At 41.7% G+C, this 20,001-nt stretch overlaps 1 protein-coding gene across 2 annotated transcripts in view; it reads right to left on the bottom strand.

Annotated features, from left to right (window-relative positions):
- Nucleotides 1-1,916: 1,916 nt before the first annotated feature.
- The window catches only part of WDR72 (WD repeat domain 72), a 377,768-nt gene continuing 359,683 nt past the window's right edge, over nt 1,917-20,001 (bottom strand). For both annotated transcript variants that reach the window (XM_030189229.1, XM_030189234.1), the window contains 2 exons: nt 17,729-17,833; nt 1,917-2,419 (listed from right to left, as the gene is read on the bottom strand). In XM_030189229.1, coding sequence (XP_030045089.1) covers nt 2,364-2,419; nt 17,729-17,833 — 161 coding nt within the window. In that variant the 3' untranslated portion in view covers nt 1,917-2,363. The remainder of the gene's footprint in view (nt 2,420-17,728; nt 17,834-20,001) is intronic.

Here is a 20,001-nt window from a genome sequence, read left to right as displayed (position 1 = left end):
AATCCTTGGATCGCTATTCTGGACCATTAACCCACTCCTGAGCTCGACTGCAAATGAACTGGAACTGATGAGTATGGTAAGAGTGGCCTGAGAGAAAGGAACTACATGTAGGCTTTGTTTGTGACCCAGGACTGGAGCTAGAGGATGGGTAAGACCCGGCTTACATGTCCATTTTAGTGCTACTGAATATTAGGGGGTGGACAGTGATAGGCGATTTAGGCAGGCAGGATACTCTGTTGCTCACTTAAATCATTTGAATATCGGCCGTTAAAAAGATTTTCAGCCAATATTTTTAATGGCATATAGACACCCAATTCCTTATAGGTCCTTTATTTAAACTACGAAATACCACATCATTTGAATTCTGCTCTTGATATCACTATTAAGAACATAAGAACATAAGAGTAGCCATACTGGGTCAAACCAATGGTCCATCTAGCCCAGTATCCTGTTTTCCAAACAGTGGCCAAGCCAGGTCACAAGGACCTGGCAGAAACCCAAATTGTGGCAACACTCCATACTAGAAATCCCAGTACAAACATAGGTGCTGTGTTTTTGCAGCATCTATTTTATTCATGTATACACTAGGGTAATTTTATAAGTGGTTACTTGAGCATATAAAATGCTGTTCTACACATGCAAGTCATGTATAATGCAAACACACACATACTTTTACTTTGAAAATGAACATAAGAACATGAGAATAGCCATACTGGGTCAGACCAGTGGTCCATCTAGCCCAGTATCCTGTTTCCAATCCAGGTCACAAGTACCTGGCAGAAAGTTCTTGGATATACATTACTAGCAAACTGTGTAAATATGCACAGAGTTAAGAAAAATGCCCTTACCAAAATGCCACATACCAAAAAATTCAAGTAACGTGGAGGGGCATAATTGAACGTCGCCGGCGATCTATGTTGGCAGTGGCGCTACAGCTGGCCGGAACCGTATTATCGAAAAAGATGGCCGGCCATCTTTTTTTCAATAATACGGTTTAGGCCGGCCAAATGCCGTGGAGTTCGCCGGCGACGTTCGATTATGCCCCTCCACGTTACTTGAATTTTTTGGTATGTGGCATTTTGGTAAGGGCATTTTTCTTAACTCTGTGCATATCTTATCTTAAGGAATGGCAGTATATAGGAAACCTCTCCATACTACCATTCCTTACGATAAGTACTAGATATCAGGAAACTAAACAAAAGGAAAATGTTGACTTGCACCCCCCTAACAAGCAATAAGACATTTTCCTAAAAAGCTGGAGGGGGGGGGGGGGGGGGTTCAGAAGAAACATTTTGTTCAAAACTTGTAACATGATTTATTTCACTGCTTCATCCAACAGTTCTGGCACAATCGGGAAAAACTCTAAATATTTATCAAAGTGCGTTGAAGTTTTGTTCACATCTAGCTATGACAGAATTAAAACATCTCAGAAAAAAAGCAGGCACTTTTACATAAGAAATGTATAATACAAAACAATACCGAATAAATGCAACAGAATGGCAGACACAATTTTAAAGGAAGATTATGGGGGTTCTTTCACTAAGGTGCACTAACGGATTTAGCGTGCACTAATAACTATAGGAGTATGTTTACTAAGCTGCGTTAGCATTTTTAACACACCTTTAAAGTTAAGGTGCGTTAAACGCTAACGTGCCAGTACATTCCTATGGGTGCATTAGCATTTAACATGCGTCAACATAGTAACATAGTAGATGACGGCAGAGAAAGACCTGCACGGTCCACCCAGTATGCCCAACAAGATAAACTCATATGTGCTACTTTTTGTGTATACCTGACCTTGATTTGTATCTGCCATTTTCAGGGCACAGACCGTAGAAGTCTGCCCAGCATTAGCCCCACCTCCCAACCATTAGCCCCGCATCCCACCATCGGCTCTGTTAATGTTCTGTCAAGCATTAACATGTGTTAAAAACGCTAATGCGCCTATAACACGCCTTAGTAAACACTGCCCATAGTGTGTATTATGTGCCATGCAACCCATAGGTATACAATGGGCTGTGCAGTATATAGCGTGTGTGTTAGCATACCTTAGTAAAAGGACCCCTATATGTGTCACTATAAATATGGGGGAAAGCAAGAAACGTGCAAGTTACATCAAGGGTGAATATAAATATTTTCAGAATGTATTTTGGCATGTTGACTTTACACTGCTGTTTTATCTTTACTTCTGTTGTGTGCTCTTCATCACACATCGATGGATATGAATCATGATAAGAGCAATTCTATTCATGAAGGTTCTTCTTGATAGATGTAATTGAAGTGTTGTATCACAGCGATGAATTTTAACCACGCTTTAAATGTCTGAACTTTTATTATCATCTTCCATTATGATAAATGACTTCTTAACACACCTTGCAAAAACATACTTTTGACATCCAGGGAGTGGGTTTCACATCATCTAAAAAAAAAAAAGAAAACAACAAGAAACTCATTAATCTGGTTAATTACATTTCGGCAACAATACGTTTTCAGACATATAACGTGTCTTTATCTACTAGGATGCTGAATGACGCTTGGTTTGATATTCTACCACTGCAATGTACTGAATCAATATTCACTAATGTTATGAATGATATATGAATTCTTTTTGAATTAATCTCTCTGCCTTAATAACCTATCTTTGTACCCTTAGTCATAAGAATGGGAAAAATATATTCTAAAAAAAGAACCTTTGGGCTAGCCCACTTGCTCAGAAACAGTGATGTGTAGTTTCATATAGAAGCACAGATTTGCAGAGCTGGCTCAAGGGATAGTGGTGCCCTGAGACAACTTTATTTAGCAGCACCCTCATTGCATTACTTCCGGTTCACCCTCCCTCCCTCCCTTCATTCCCCCCCCCCCCCCCCCCCGTAGGTTCAGCATCTCTCCCTCTCTTGAAGCACCTCTCCACTCCTCTCCCCCTTGGTCCTATCTCTCTTTCCCCACATCCCTCCCTTCCTGCGGGTTCAGCACTGCTCTCTCACCTCTTTCACTCCCCCTGTGGTCTTGCAAAGTTTACGTTGGTTGCTGGTGGCAGCAGCAGCAGCAGCAGGACAGGCAGCCTTTGGTCAGATCCTGGATCTTCTCTCTGTCAGGTCTCACCCATAGGAAATTGCATCAGAGGAAGTGGGATGCGGCAGAGGGAAATCCCAGGGACTGTCATGCTGCTAACGACTGATGTAAACTTTATAGCACCACGGGGGAGTAAGAAAGGTGAACGAGCAGTGCCGGACCCACGGGAAGGGGAAGAAATGGCTTAACCTTTAGACCAGGTGAGGTCAGAGGCTGGATATTTTGGCACTATTAATCGTGCCTCACCTGGTCCCTGCAGCTTTGATTCCTCAACCATGTTTCAAACTTCTAGGACAGGCCAGGGCTAAGGATACTGTAGAGGCAGCCTTCACAACCCCTGAGGGGTAGAGTCATCATCATCATGCAATGGTGACACTTTCCTCTGGATTCTATAGAGATCGCCTAAAGTTGGGCTCTCAAATTTGGGTGCCCAGGGAGATGTGCACGCAAATTAATTAGTTAATAAAGTGTCCATAATCAATAATTGGATTTGCATGAGCATCTGTCCTAGTCGCTATTTTATTACATCCGTGCCTAAATTTTATAGTTTATTAAAATGTACTATACTGCTCAATTGACAAACAGAGCAGTGTATAGGCTAAAAATAATGTCAGAAAGGAACTCCATTTAAAAAATTAGGACAGGAGGTTCAATCACAGAGATAAAATGGAAAAAGAAAGTAAAAGGTAGAAAAGAGAGGGTAGTGTCAGGGGAGGTCCTAAAGGACCAACGCTAGACAGTTCAAGGCTTGGTTAAACAACCAGGTTTTTAGTTCCGATTTAAAGCTCTTAAATGACATATTGCTATGAAGTACAAGGGGGAGGCTATTCCAAAAAGCCATAAAATAAAAAACAATCTGCCTGATATTAAAAAAAAAAGGGCCCCGTTTACTAAGCCGCACTAGAGGTGCATTAGTGCTTTTAGCACAATATTCCTATGGGCACCTACACAGTTAGCACATGCTAATTTTGTTCATGTGCTAAAAATGCTAGTGCACCTTAGTAAACAGAGCCCAAAGGCTGCTAAAAACGGCACTTAGGTGGCTATCCAGTGATATTCAGAGCTGGATAGCCGGCTATCCAGTACTGAATATTGCCAGTTAGTGGCTTAAAGATAGCCAGTTATATCGTGTGATAACTGGCCATCCGCCTATTTTTAAAGGCACACTGGTCAAGTTTGGCAGACATATATGGCCGCCACAATTGGTAGAATAACTTTGGCCAGTCTGTCTTTAACCAGCCAGCGCTGATATCAGCTTGGCCAGTTAAAGTCAGACCAGCCAAAGTTAAATCAGATATTCAATGTCGGTCACTGGAAATGGCTCGGCATTGAATATCCGGGTTTAGCATGGACCGTGGGAGACAGCTTGGCTATCTCCCATGGTCTGAAGTGTGTCTACTAGATTCTAATTGTGCTGCTTTAGAATTGGAAAGACTAAGCGGTGGTCATTATGGGAAAGAAGAGCTCTGCTAGGGCAATAAGGTATGGTAAGATTGGACAAACAGTCTGGTATCCCGAGTCTAAAAGCCTTAAAAGTGAGTACTGCTTCTTTGTAAATGATCCTCTGTTTTACTGGTAACCAAAGGTGCTTTTTAAGCAAATGTGCAACATGATCCGTACAATGAGGATGACAAAGAAGTCTGATGGCAGTGTTTGTAATCAGTGGCATTCCTAGGGGGGCTGACACCCGGGGCGGATCACAGATGCACTCCGCCCCCCCTGGTGCAGTGCGACCCGCCCCCACTGGCAAAAGGACACCCCCCCGGGTGCACGCCGCTGGGGGGGGGGGGTGCCGCACGCCTGTCCGCTTCGTTTGTTTCTATGCTCTCTCTGCCCCGGAACAGGAAGTAACCTGTTCCGGGGCAGAAGGAGCACAGAACGAACGTAGCGGACAGGTGTGCATCACCCCCCCAGCGGCGTGCATCTGGGGCGGACTGCACCCAGGGCCCCCCCTTGGTACGCCACTGTTTCTAATGCACAATTCAAAAGAGGCATGGCCATGGGAGGGGTATGAGCAAATCAGAGGGCATTCCTCGAAGGTAGGCGCAATGTCATAGAATGCTGTCATTTGTGTGCCCAACTGACAATAATTAGACACCAGGTTTCAGCAGATGTAAATGTTGGCACCTAAAGTTAGGAGCAAAATTTGCACTAAGCTACTATACAATATAGTTTAGAGCAGATTTTTCCAGTGCCTATCTTAAGACATCATTTACTGAATCCGGCCCTTGGGTGATTGTCCCAGAAACACTTGGACTAAAGTAAGACCAGAGGGGGTTTCAAATAAGGAGAAAATCCCCTGGTAGTTGCAAATAAAGGCCCATGACTCCATACCACCATTTCTGATTGAGTTGGAACTCAAAGAAGCAGGAGGAATCCACCAGATCAAGGAAAATGAAAGAATTTTTAACTGTTTTTGTTCCAGTGCTTTCATGGACATGATAGATCACAGTACCTTTCAGCAATGCAGAATTCTAGTAACCATAGAGATCTAGGAGAGAATAGATTCTTTGTAGGATACATCTTTTATTTGATTGACACAGAAATTATCCAGAGATGTTAAACATCTTTTGCTACCTGTATAAAACTGAAATGCCATGTACATTAGCACTGGATAATTTTTATGTTGGTCCAATAGAAAGCATAAAAACTTACTACAGAGAATCTAGTATCCTTTCTGATGAACAATTTCTGTAGCACTTGCTGATTGAAGAAAGCCTTCAGAATCTTTGGATTGATTCCATTCATATCTATTTGTTAATACGCACTATTTGGAAGAGTGCACGCTTCTGAAAGAGCACGCCATGTATGCAAATAAGGCTAGATCTATATATGGCGCCTGAAAATATGCACCGAAAAAAATATACCTAAGTATATTCTATAAAGTATGCCTGTCTGAGTGCCTGTCTGTGCAACTAAATTTAGTCATGGGCAGGTATGTCAAGTAAAACTTGGTGTAAATCCCGAAGCCTAAATTAGGCACAGACCGGATGTATTCTACAACAATGCACATAGGGGTCCTTTTACAAAGCCACGGTAAAAAGTGGTCTGCGGCAGTATGAGTGTGTCTTTTAGGCGCGTTCTGGATCATTTTTTACTGCGGCTAGGAAAAAGGCTATTTTTTAATGGGCTGGGAAATGGGCCTGCACTAATATTAAACCTAGTGCGCATCTATTTACAGCCTGAGCCCTTACTGCCACCCATTGACCTAGCGGTAAGGGCTCACATGCTACTCATGTGGTAACCATACAGTGTGCACCAACATGGGTGTGCTGCCAGTTACCGCCAGGAACGCCCCTGCGGTAGAAAATAGAAAATTATTTTCTACAGCAGGATTTGGAGTGCAACATACTTGGAATTACCGCCGGGCACATGCGCTACCCTGGCAGTAGTGCTGATTGGGCACGTGCAACCCACGCATTAGCCCTCCCGTGCCTTTGTAAAAGAGTCCCGTATATATTTAAAGTTCCCATGACCTGCCCATTCCATACCCATGGCCACACCTCCTTTTCAAATATGTGATTTAGAATTTGCACATATCACATTGCAGAATACACTTAGTTGTGTGCATAAGCAGTGTGTTTTTTCTAGCAAAAAGGGTGTTGGTACTCAAATGCTAGGCCACCCTTCAGGAATGGGGTGATCACTGAGGGACCCACCTCATAATAGCCAGGTCCTCTGCAACCAGTCACAGAATCTATGACAAGACAGAATTGGTGTGTAGAGCCTGAGCTCTATCATTAAAACTTGGGTTCCATTGGTCAATTTTAGCAGACAATGGAAAAGGTGCCGGTACTCAGTACCCCCAAGTACCCCCTCAAAAAAAGCCCTGTGCATAAGTGTTAATAATTGCTTGTTAAGTGGCAATTATCAGAGATGATTGGCTTGTTAACTAAGTTGTGTGTGCAAATCTGGAATACAACTGGATTTGTATGCACAACTTTTGTCACACTATAAAGAATCGGGGTGTGCTCTTTCAGTAGAGTGTTCATTCTTAATGACATTGCTTTCATGATGTCATAAGGGGAAAAAAACCCCCATAAAATGACCACTTCACATGGGAAATGGCACAAAATGAAACTGTCCTGGCTATACACCCTTACTCTTATGCACCAGTTTTCAGAAATCCCATGAGGATTTATCATGGGGCTTCTACTTTACATTTCTGCAGATATATAACTTGAAAGTTAATGTGTTTGTGAGGGTCTGATATTTCTATTTCTGGATGTTTTTATCTGTTAGCATTATATGACAGCAGAAGGCAATAGACCTTGAAATGTTAGAAGAAAATGAACACAGAACAGGAAGGGAAGGAAGAATCAGATGAGTAACAAACAATGGAGAAGTACAGGACAAATAAACAAACAAGCAAAAAAAAAAAAAAAAAACCTGAAGGAAAATTAGGACAGGATGGGGTGAAAGGAAGGAGGGAACAGATAGTGAAGGGAACCCAAAATAGCAAAAAGGTTGGAGAAATAAATACGAAAGGAAAATGAATTCAGAAGAATTACTGGAATGGGGCAAAACAAAAACATGAGGGTATTAAAAGTAAGAAAACCATGATAGGAAAAATGCATTTGAAATCAAAACATATTTACTAGTTTCAGTTTAATTATTCCATTCTAAAACACATCCACAGTTCGACAGCATAGTCACAGTCATTATAGTCATTATGGGGCCCTTTTACTAACATGAGGAAGAGGTTGTGCAGGCTTGGTGTGCAGCAAATTGGGTTTTACCAGGAGCACCAGGGGGGGGGGGAGGGGGGGTGCCCAATATTTTGCTTAGTGCACAGCCATTTACCGGTTCTCCTGACAAAAAGGCCCTTTTTCTGATGGTGGTAAAAAATGGTTTTGACATGCAGCAAACCCATGCGCCGATGCCACTGCAGCCCACCTTTTACCACTGTTTGGTAAAAGGGATCCTTAGTCCTCACAGGAACATCTAAATATTTGTGAATGATCATCTTTCAATAGAACTACTACTACTACTTATCATTTCTATAGCGCTACTAGATGTACGCAGCGTTGTACACTTGAACATGACTTGACAGTCCCTGCTCAACAGAGCTTACAATCTAATTAGTACAGACAAACAGGACAAATAAGAGATAAGGGAATTACTAAGGTGGGGATGATAAAATAAGGGTACTGAACAAGTGAGTTAGAAGTTAAAAGCAGCATCAAAAAGGTGGGCTTTTAGCCTAGATTTGAAGACGGCCAGGGATGGAGCTTGACGTACTGGCTCAGGAAGTCTATTCCAGGCATATGGTGCAGCAAGATAAAAGGAATGGAGTCTGGAGTTAGCGGTGGAGGAGAAGGGTGCAGATAAGAGAGATTTACCCAGTGAACGGAGTTCCCGGGGAGGAGTGTTGGGAGAGATGAGAGTGGAGAGGTACTACATGCAACTAGGACTATTAGATAAATAAAATAATCCAAACGTATGTGATATGGAAGGTAATTCTATAAAGTACATTCTAACAATTATGTTCCAATTACATATGTAGCTCATTAGAATAATGGCATATAAGCACATAGGTGTTCATAAAAGGGTCCTTTTACCAAGCTGTCTTAAAAAGTAGCCAGCACTGGTGTCAGCGTGTGGGTTTTCCATAAGCTGTGGCCACTTTACTGTGGAGCTAAAATGGCCACCATGCCATTTTTTGTAATGGCCATGAGCTAATTTCCCCATTACCACATGACCATTACCACAGAAGTCCTGAGCTGCCTATTTAGGAGGTGGTTAGGGCCTCAGTGCTAATCGGGTAGCACACAGTAATCTGCCCTCGCTACCTGATTATCACAGGCATACCTACTCTCTACCCATGGACACACCTCTCACACTAAAAAATAAAACATATTTTCTAGTGCAGGATTATTTATTTATTGGGATTTATTAACCATCTTTATGAAGAGATCCACCCAAGGCGGTATATAGAAGGTACAGTTTAACATACAACTTACAGTTTTGATAACAGCATAACAATAGTAAAATAACCAATAATAAGCTAAATACAATAAATGAGGTAAACTTAAAAACAGTAAATTGAAATGTAATAGAACTACCATGAGACAGTATCAAAAATATACACATTTAACAGTGCTGGAATTCAAATGTGAAGAGATATAATACAATGTTAGCATAATACTATTGATACGCCTTATAACCATGCATTAGTATATTCAATTAACATAGATATGATGCTAAAGATTTTCTACAATACAGCTTACCATACAGCTGAGGGACCAAGAGCAGATATATGATGGGAACAAGATGCGTAGTACAGAGTCAGTTGGGATAACTAGATGGTTAGCTAAACTCAAAGGGAAGAAAAAAGAAGAATGAAAAGGAAAGCAGGAAAAAAATGGAGAAGGGGAAGAGAAGAGAAGGATGACTTGAGAAGGGAATGAAATGCAGGCATGGGGGATGAGAATGGAGCAGAGAGGAAAATGAAAAGAGACAGATGAGGAAGAGGGGGGGGATGAGAAAATGATGTTATAAGATAGTGTTCATGATATGAAAGTACCAAATGTTTAAGGGAAAAAAAACAGATGTCATAGCACCCTTCCGCAAAAATCTTCAGTTGGTTTAGAGAAAGTGGCACTTGGGTTGCACTTGGGGCATGGCTGTAATTTAGCTGATTTAGGGCACCACATAAATACTGAAATACTAATTAGCTCACACTGAGTGGAAAACTATTGATGGAAGCGCGTGGTAGGCCTGCATTAGGCCTACTACACCTTAGTAAAAGGGCCCACTACAGACATAAATGGCAAAATTCTACCTAAGCACTATTCCATAAATATATCTATATCTTACAGAGCACAGATTGTTCAGGTAGGTATACACACAGTTGAAGTCTGGGTGGAGCATGGGCAGGAATCATATTTAGGAATATAGGGCCAGATTCTATATAAGGTGCCTAAAACTATGTGCCTCTATTTACACCAACAAAAACGGTGCACTGGGCCATATTCTATAACTACACACGTAAATTTGGGTACGTCCATGGAGTGTCCATTTCACCGCCCATGGCCATGCCCATTTTGAACTGCGTGCTTTCAAATTTAGACACAGTTCATTACAGAATACGCTTATTGGGTTGTGTGAATAAATTGTAATTACTGCCAATTAGTGCTCATTATTGCTTGTTAAGTGCTACTATCAATGCTGATTAGCTTCTTAAGACAAGTTATGCACATTGTTATAGAATATGCCTAAATTTCGGCACGGATCTCTAGGCTGTAAGTTATGCACAGGTCATCAGAAATTAGGCTGCCATAAGTACTCACACTTTATAGGCACATATTTTCATGGTTATTCTATGAAGGAAAGAAGATGCCTGCATTTGTTTATAGAACAGGCTCCTATCAGGTACCCAGTTACAGAACTACCCTCACATTATTGATCTGTCATCAACTCGTACCCATTCTTCATCTCTCTTTCCAGTGGTTACAAATCTTACAAATGCCAGACCAAAACCTACCATTATAGTAGGTTCCTGTGTTCAAGCCCTGGCTTCATAATGAGGAAGACGTTCTAAATAATACATCTTTTATGCCCAAGTCCTTCTTTAAAAACATTTTTTTTCAGTCAGAAGTGTCTTAATTTCTTATCACAGAATTTCATCCGCACCAGGGGCAATAAATAATTCATGTTGCTGGCTCTTTGTTGCCTGTCTCTGAACTGCAGAGAGCTGGAAGCCTGACAGCTATGTCAGGACAAGCACCGAAGATCTGACACGACAAGCACCTAACAAGTTTCTTTCAGTCTATAGTGAAAGAAAACAATGGCACAAAATACACACCCCCCCCCCCCCCCCCCCCACACACACACACACAGAAGAATAAAGAAATCCAGAAACCAAATGAAATGGTTGTTTCCTTTGCCTAAACGTCTGCTTATTTCCAACCCATAACCCCTGGTCATCATATAGTGCTGCCCTCCCCCCCTTTATTCCTCACACTTGTCTGGCCATTTACGCCTGTCCACGGATCAATATGAGCAGTTCTTGGAGAAATACAGTGTCGCCATGACAACCAAGCCACAAATTCTCTGTGGAAAGCAGTGAGACCAGCAGTGAATTCTCTAGAGGTTTTCCGGACATATAAGGCAAGATGTTTTAAAATGCAGGAATAGACACAGAGAAAAGCCAGAGTAATTCATCGTTTACTACCAATGAAATCGAAAAGACTCTTTTTCTCATTATAAATTCAAGGGAGTTTTAACCATGCTTTTTTTCCATCTAAAGATTCATCTCTCTCTCTCTCTCTCTCTCTGTCTCAATCTCTCTCTCTTTCTCTCTCTCTCTCTATATATATATATGTTTCAGCCTCTTTCATCTGCTAGTACAGCATGTCAGGCTCTTCCAGTATGTATTTAAAGACTTCTTCATATGGTTCCACATGAATGCAAATTTGACAGGAGAAAATGAATTGAAAAGAAGCAGTATTTATCTCCGATATCATAAAAACATGCACGTTTGTTAAAAGTCCTACAGAAAAATCTCTAAATAAAACATTAAAAGGAGGCCTAGACTGAAACTTTCCCTTGTTATTAGCCTGAATCAGATCAAAGTACGTTCTTTGGTGGAAATGATTTTAAAGGTATAGCAGAATCATCATGACAAAAACCAAATCTAATCGGATGCTTTACCAGAGTATATTTAACTATCCCATCGATTTCATCGTTCTCTTAGTTTTCTCCTCTCTTATCAAAAAATGTATATAAAAATGAGAAATGATGGCATGAACACAAACCAGGAAAATGAAAGAGAAGGGTAGCAGAAGAAAAACAACTCCAAGTAATTAAATAAATAAATATCATCACCTATTTCTGTATTTAAAAGGAAATATGACTACGTCAGTTAAATCGGTAGCATAATAGCTTTCAGTTCTGAGGAACCTTCACAGTGTGCAGTGTGCTGAAATCCAATCCAAGAGTCAAGTCCTAGCTGGGTTCTGAGGTGACTTTGGGGACCTGACATGGATTGCAGACTGTACCCGTTCACTGAAAATTAAATCTCAGCAGCTCTCCTCAGGGAAGGATCAGGGGACCGTTTGCAGCTGCCCCCTGTCAATGCAAGCTGGAAGATTGGAAATCTCTTAACTAACTTGACAGGCCACCGAGAGGATGAATCAAAAATATGATACACGGATCAGTACACAAAGATTCAAGAGGGTATTCATAAGCTAGATAATGCAGGAAAAGAAAATGTCAAATGAAAATAAAGCAATATTGAACTCTTTTTGTTAATGACATATTTGCAAATGTGTTATCACTTGTTATTGTCCCAGTGTTTAAGACCAGTTATATGGCCATCAGAGGGTGCCAATTGCATTGGTGTTTGCCACAGAGCGTGCATCAATTCTGTTTTTTCCAAGTCTCTGAATGGTCAGAATTTATGTGTCTAAAAAAAGTAGGATCTGAGGCAGCAGAAGCTATGTGAAAAGTCCTACAGAGAGCAATGACATCAGATGCCAAGTCTAAATGAGTAAGAAATCAGTTTACAGTTATGTGGATTTTCAGTGCTGACGTTTCAACACTTATTGCCTCTGAAAATCTGTGTAACTTAAAACAGATCTCTCATCTGTTTTAAGGTTTTTGCATCCCTTCTGCTGAAAATTGACCCCTTTATTCATCTCTACTTTGTGATGTTGTTGCCAAATCCTGATTGCTAGTTGCTAATAAAGTTAACACTAATCAGGTTTTCTAGTATTTCCAGTAGTCTTTCCTTAACAAAATCATAAAAACAGTATTTTAGCATGGCCATGTGGAATGTGGTATCAATATTCAGTACTTATTTATTTGGATTTATTTATGTGCAAGAGCACAAGTACTTTGCTTCCATGTACATTGTAAATAAATTCAACCCCCATTCCCCTTCCCCCCTCCCCCCAAAAAATACTACAGGGTCAATATTGAAAACGATTAAACCTGGCAGGAGAGGCTTCTGCCTGGTTAAATTATGCTGACTGCTCTAAAGATATTCAGTGGTATTTAACTGGAAAGCGCTAATGAATTATCTGTTCTGACTAAGGAGGTTTTATGACAGGAGATGGCATGAGCCTATCTAGCTCATTCTGTGGGCTGAAGCCAGTGGGTGGAGCTTGCCGCCATGTTGTGTGACCCCCAAACACTTGCAGACACTATTGAAAACAATAGCAAACTTGTGAGGTCTATGACTGACTTTGAAAACTTCCCATACATAACCCGAGGGTTTTCTTTACTTCTAGAGGATCCTGGGCAGTGTTGCCAGGTGGGCGGTTTTACCGCCCAATTGGGCGGTTTTCCGCGACCCGCCGTGGGAAATTTTTGCCCGCGGCGGGTTGCGGTTTTTTGGGCTGTTTTTGGCCTTCAGGGCGGTTTTTTCGGCCGCGGGGGGGCGGGGTTAGTGACGTTTTTGGGTGGGGTTAATGACGTTTTGGGCGGGGTTAGTGACGTGGGAGGCGGGGCCGATGACGTGGGAGGCGGGGCCGATGACGTGGAGGCGGGGCCGATGACGTGGGAGGCGGGGCCGGTGACGTGGGAGGCGGGGCCGGTGATGGCGGGGGCGGGGTTGATGACGGCGGGGGCGGGGTGATGACGCGGGGGTGGGGGTGTCAGGGGCGGGGTTTGTGTTTGGGCGGGTTTTGGGCTGTTTTTTGGGCTCCATCGGGCTGGAAAAAAATTTTCCACCTGGCAACCCTGATCCTGGGCATGAGTCACGGTCTGTGGATGCAGGCACTCTGGAGCAGCAGGCTTGTTTTTGGAGCGGCAGGAGGCTCAATTTTTGTAGGGGGTAGCTTTAAGAAGGGCCCTGGCTTTGCCTGAGCCTCGGGGCTGAGTTGTGGTAAGAGTATTCTTACTGCATTGCCATTTTTTAAAGAGGCTTTTTACCCACTGCAGTAAAAAGGGCCCTGGTACGTGGGGAAAAATTGCCCCTGTCGCTACCGCAGGGCCCTTTTCCCCACAGTTTAGTAAAAGGACCCCTTTGTTTTTTGGGCCCTAAATTAGATTACTTCTTCAGTACCTTTATCCCTGCATGCTTAATTCAACTTAAAGACCTTTAAACCCCTGTTGAAGACATGTTTTTTTTCAATGGGCATTTACGAAAGATTGAGAAGGCACATTGGGTTTGTGGTGCCAAGGAGAGAAGGTAAAAAGAAACTAAATGCACTGTTGTGTTTTGATTCAATATGTCTCTTGTGTGAAAGTCTGTATTATCTTTCCTGTCAAAATTATTGCAGTTCTTTTCTTTTCATTTCAAAATTATTACGAACAATGTAAACCGTTTTGCTCTGCCTGCCAGTTAAAGGTGGTACATCAAGCCATACATAAGTAAATAAATGGGACAATTAGGCCCAAATATGGGTTTTTCCTGCTTGACCCATCTCCCAGAACAGCCTAGGCAGCCATATTTACCTGTTCTGTGGAATATAATTGTCTCTATTATGCCTCTTTGGGTATACCTGGATTTTTGTTCAGTATTTGGGGCTAAGAAGATAAGTCCTCATGGCTGCTGGCTGGGTATGATGCATGCTAGATGCTAGAAGGGCACAGATAACCTGAAAATAAATAGGGCCATCGGAGCCTTGTCACATTACAACTACTAAATAATTATGAGGATGATTTTCAACGCCATTTACCTGAGCAAAATGGCTTAGCTGAAAATTTCTCTCCTTCACCTAGTTAAACGTAAGGCTGAACTGGGAGAGCATGATGAATGTATCTGGATTAAAAAGGGGGGAAAGGGAATTATATACCACCTTTCTGTGGTTTTCTCCAACTACCTTCAAAGTGGTTTACATATTATATACAGGTACTTATTTGTACCTGGGACATTGGAGGGTTAAGTGACTTGCCCAGAGTCACAAGGAGTTGCAGTAGGAATTGAATCCAGGTCTCCAGGATCAGAGTCCACTGCACTAACCACTAGGCTACTCCTCCACTCCTAGGAATGTTTCATTGGTGGAAGAAAATAGCATGCTTGTTTGACATTTCCAAATCTATAGGTGCTATTTTGCCCCTCTCATCTGCTTGCACATAAAGGACTAAATTCTATTTATGGTGCCAAAATAATCAGCTCTGAAAAAAAGTGCTATTCTACAAACTGTGCTTAAAGTTAAACATGGTTTATAGAATAATGCTTATGCCTGGGAATCATGCCTAACTTTAGGTGCGGCCATTTGCACCAACTAAAACATGGTACAAATGCCTGAGAGTAAATTTAGGCATGGATGCCCTAATTCTATAAAAATGTGCATAACTTAAAGGACCCCCCCCCCCCCCCCAAAAAAAAAAATATGCCCATGAACCTCCCATTTCCAGGCCCCCTTTTTTGACTCACACGTATAATTTAGGCCTAAATTTACGCATGTACATTTTAATGAATTCTAATTAGTATCAATAATTGCTTATTAAAATGCCAATTATCGGTGTTAATTAGCTCATTATTCAATTAAATTGCACACACAAATTGGGCACATGCCCAAATTTGCAAACAATTTTTAGCACTTTTTATAGAATTAGTGCAAAGTACCCAGGTGGCTTTAGCATGACTACTTTTATACAACATGTGCTGTTTCCCCTTTGACTCTAAAGTGCATGAAAACTGCCCACATAAATTGCTAATGCCACAAACTATTCAACATCCCCCATACTGTTAAATACTAAAGGGGAAGTGACTAAAATCAGTTAACAATGGTATCTACCAGATGTTGACAAGTCGCCTGACGTACCACCATCCCTATAACATTGTTGCATAATTATTAATTCTTGCCTCAAGATCTTTTAAAAATGTATCAGCGGTGACATGATAATGCATCTCAAAGCAACTGGAAGCTTTGATTTATAAATAATGTTGCAACTGGGATTTGCCACTTCAGCATTCAAAATCTGTTTTAATAGCTACTGTGCAATGGCCTGACTTTAACACTAATTGCTCTCCGACACTATCCCTTTGCTTTTTTTTTTTCAAGAGCCATGATATTTGAACTTTTTTTTCCAGTTAACCAGACACTGTCATTCTAATTTTTCAAAACTCCCTGTAGTCCAAAAAAGGTCAGAATCTCCACATGTATTAGCTCAGTATTTTAGTCCAAAAGCAATTATAACAAAGTCCCAGCTTCAGCGCTCTTTTAGTCAGAGCATTTCTCAATTCCAGGAGTTGAATTTTTCATTACAAAAAAAAAAAAGCAAAGCAGAATCATTGCATTATATGACTCCTGGTGGTAGAGTTGTTGGAAAAAAAGAAACATATTTAAACTCCATGGTTGGTGTTGCTTTAAAATGCCGATAGTGGTGTGTAAACGTTATCCAGATTTTTAGTGCCCTGCCATACCCAGATACTAGGTATAAGGCGACTACCATCAATTATCTGGGTACCACTGATATTCAGATATTTTCTTGTTCTTAGTTCACCAGAGAGTTATCTGGGTACCACTCTGAATATTGATGGTGCCTGGATATCTTCCAGCTCTGTCTTGGCTTCACCCAGACTACCCCAGTACTATCTAGATAGTACCACAGCGGTCAGTAAAGATATTCAGTGGCACTATCCAGACAGTACCACGGCAGCCAGTAAAGGTGTTCAGTGGCATTATCTGGACAGTACCACGGCCGCCAGTAAAGATGTTCATTGGCACCATCCAGACAGTACCATAACAGTCAGTAAGGATGTTCAGTGGCACTATCCAGACAGTACCACGGCAGCCAGTGGCATTATCTGGAAAGTACCACGGCAGCCAGTCAAGATGTTCAGTGGCATTATCCAGACAGTACCACAGCAGCCAGTCAAGATGTTCAGTGGCATTATACAGACAGTACCACGCAGCCAGTCAAGATGTTCAGTGGCACTATCCAGACAGTACCACTCCAGTCAGTAAAGATGTTCAGTGGCTCTATCCAAATAGTAACATGGCAATCAGTAAAGATGTTCAGTGGCACTGTCCAGATAGTGACATGGCAGTCAGTAAAGATGTTCAGTGGCACTATCCAGACAGTACCACTCCAGTCAGTAAAGATGTTCAGTGGCTCTATCCAAATAGTAACATGGCGATCAGTAAAGATGTTCAGTGGCACTATCCAGATGGTACCACAGCAGTCAGTACATATGTTCAGTGGCATAGTGGTCATTAAAGATTTTTAGTGGCATTATCTGTTTAATACCACTGAAAATCAGTGGCTGACACTGGGGAACAACCCCTAACCAGGTAGAAGCTGCTCCTACCTGGATAAGTCCTAATGAATATCAAGCCCAATATTATTACAGAGAAAAAAATGAAATAGAGGAAATAATGGCATATAAAGACCATATGGCCTATTCATTGTGCCCATTATGAGGCCTGATTTATAAAAGGTTTCTCTCATAGGCACACAGAAGGAAAACCTTTATACATTAGATCCCATACCTTACCTATCCCTATCCTTTTTCTCATACCTCGTCTATCCCATTTACTCCTTGTTCATTTGTCATATCACATACCCCCTTTGTTGATTCTGTTACTATAGATTGTATTCTCTTGTTACTATGTAAGCTGCATTGAGCCTGCGATTAACGGGAAAGCGCGGGGTACAAATGTCATAAACAAATAAATAATGTACTTATAAGTTTCAAAAAATCTCTGTAATATTTATCATATTTCACTTCATGTGGCTGTCATGAAAAGATTCCTACCTGCACTCTCAGCTTCCTCAGATACATGTTTATCAGGTACATTTTCTGCCTCTTGGAAAACTGCCGATTTTGAGCTATTGTCATGCGTCTCCAAAGTGAGGGAAGCTAGAGAGAAATAAAGGACAAAATCTCGTATTACATTCAGAGATGAAAACATACAGGTTGATACTGAAAAGGTTTGTCTTCAATATTTTAAATTTCATCCTCATTCACTACCAAATTACATCTAGGCATTTCACTAACCAAAATTTATCCATACAAAAGTGGGTAGTTCTGGGGGTATTTGTGGGGTCCAGTACCAATAATCAGCACTGCTGGCATTTACTTGTGTAACTAGCTGGGTACCCTTACACCCGATATTCAGTCAGCATAGATTTGAGCTGAATAGTCAAATAAGGGGGCTCTTTCATTAAGCGGCGGTAAGTCCAACGTGGATGCCAGTGGTAGTTCCACCCCCAGTGCACAGGATTTCCAACACTAGTGGAAATATTTGAAAAATATTACTGCAGGGAGTTACCTGGCGGTAATCACTGTCCAGTTACCTACGGGTTAGTGCTCTGGAGCCCTTACTGCCACCTCAATGGGAGGTGGTAAGTGCTCTACCCCCCCCCCCCCCCCCCCCCCCCCATGGCCACAAGGTAAGATCAATCTTACACATGGCCATGTCTTTTTTCAGTCTTATTTCCATGGAGAAGTAGCCTAGTAGTTAGTGCAGTGGACTTTGATCCTGTGGAACTGGGTTCAATTCCCACTGTAACTCCTTGTGACTCTGGGCAAGTCACTCAACCCTTCATAAGTAATGCCATACTGGGGAAAGACCAAGGGTCCATCAAGCCCAGCATCCTGTCCATGACAGTGGCCAAGTCAGGCCAAGGGCACCTGGCAAGCTTCCCAAACATACAAACATTCTATACATGTTATTCCTGGAATTGTGGATTTTTCCCAAGTCCATTTAGTAGTGGTTTATGGACTTGTTCTTTAGGAAACCATCTAACCCCTTTTTAAACTCTGCTAAGCTAACCGCCTTCACTACGTTCTCTGGCAACGAATTCCAGAGTTTAATTATGCGTTGGGTGAAGAAAAATTTTCTCTGATTTGTTTTAAATTTACTACACTGTAGTTTCATCACATGCCCCCTAGTCCTAGTATTTTTGGAAAGCGGGAACAGACGCTTCACATCCACCTGTTCCACTCCACTCATTATTTTATATACCTCTATCATGTCTCCCCTCAGCCGTCTCTTCTCCAAGCTGAAAAGCCCTAGCCTCCTTAGTCTTTCTTCATAGGGAAGTCGTCCCATCCCCGCTATTTTTAGTTGCCCTTCGCTGCACCTTTTCCAATTCTACTATATCTTTCTTGAGATGCGGCGACCAGAATTGAACACAATACTCAAGGTGCGGTCGCACCATGGAGCGATACAACGGCATTATAACATCTTACACCTGTTTTACATACCTTTCCTAATAATACCCAACATTCTATTCACTTTCCTAGCCGAAGCAGCACACTGAGCAGAAGGTTTCAGTGTATTATCGACGACGACACCCAGATCCCTTTCTTGGTCCGTAACTCCTAACCTGGAACCTTGCATGACATAGCTATAAATCGGGTTCTTTTTTCCCACATGCATCACCTTGCACTTGCTCACATTAAACGTCATCTGCCATTTAGCCGCCCAGTCTCCCAATCTCGTAAGGTCCTTCTGTAATTTTTTACAATCCTGTCGCGAGTTAACGACTTTGAATAACTTTGTGTCATCAGCAAATTTAATTACCTCGCTAGTTACTCCCATTGCCCTAGGTACCTGTATATACTGTGTAAACCGCTTTGAATGTAGTTGCAAAAACCACAGAAAGGTGGTATATGAAGTCCCTTTCCCTTTACCACCTGCGGAAAAAAAGGCTTCAGCACGCGGCAAAAATGGCCACTGCAGGGCCCTTTTTACTGCAGCTTAGTAAAAAGGCCCCTAAGTGAATCAACCAAAATTGTCCGGTTAAGAGTCCCATTTTATATAAAAGGTAGAGATGAGAACTGAGACTTCCAGGATGGAACATGCTCACATTTGGTGGTATTTTCAAAAAGTGCACATGTATTTGCCGCCATGTGCAACAGAAGCAGCAATTTTACAAATACAACATGTTGAAAAAAGGAATTGCATGACCCCAGTAATTTCCAGCACTTGAAATCGACAAAAGCAAAAGAACCAAAGTCCTCCGCGTAGGAAAACCAAAGTCAACAAACACGGCGGAGGTGACATGCAGGATAATGCAAAA

The sequence above is a fragment of the Microcaecilia unicolor genome, chromosome 1 (assembly GCF_901765095.1).
Source record: "Microcaecilia unicolor chromosome 1, aMicUni1.1, whole genome shotgun sequence".
NCBI lineage: Eukaryota > Metazoa > Chordata > Amphibia > Gymnophiona > Siphonopidae > Microcaecilia > Microcaecilia unicolor.
The sequence above is the reverse complement of the archived record's forward strand: the minus strand, read 5'-3'. Positions and strand labels throughout refer to the sequence as shown.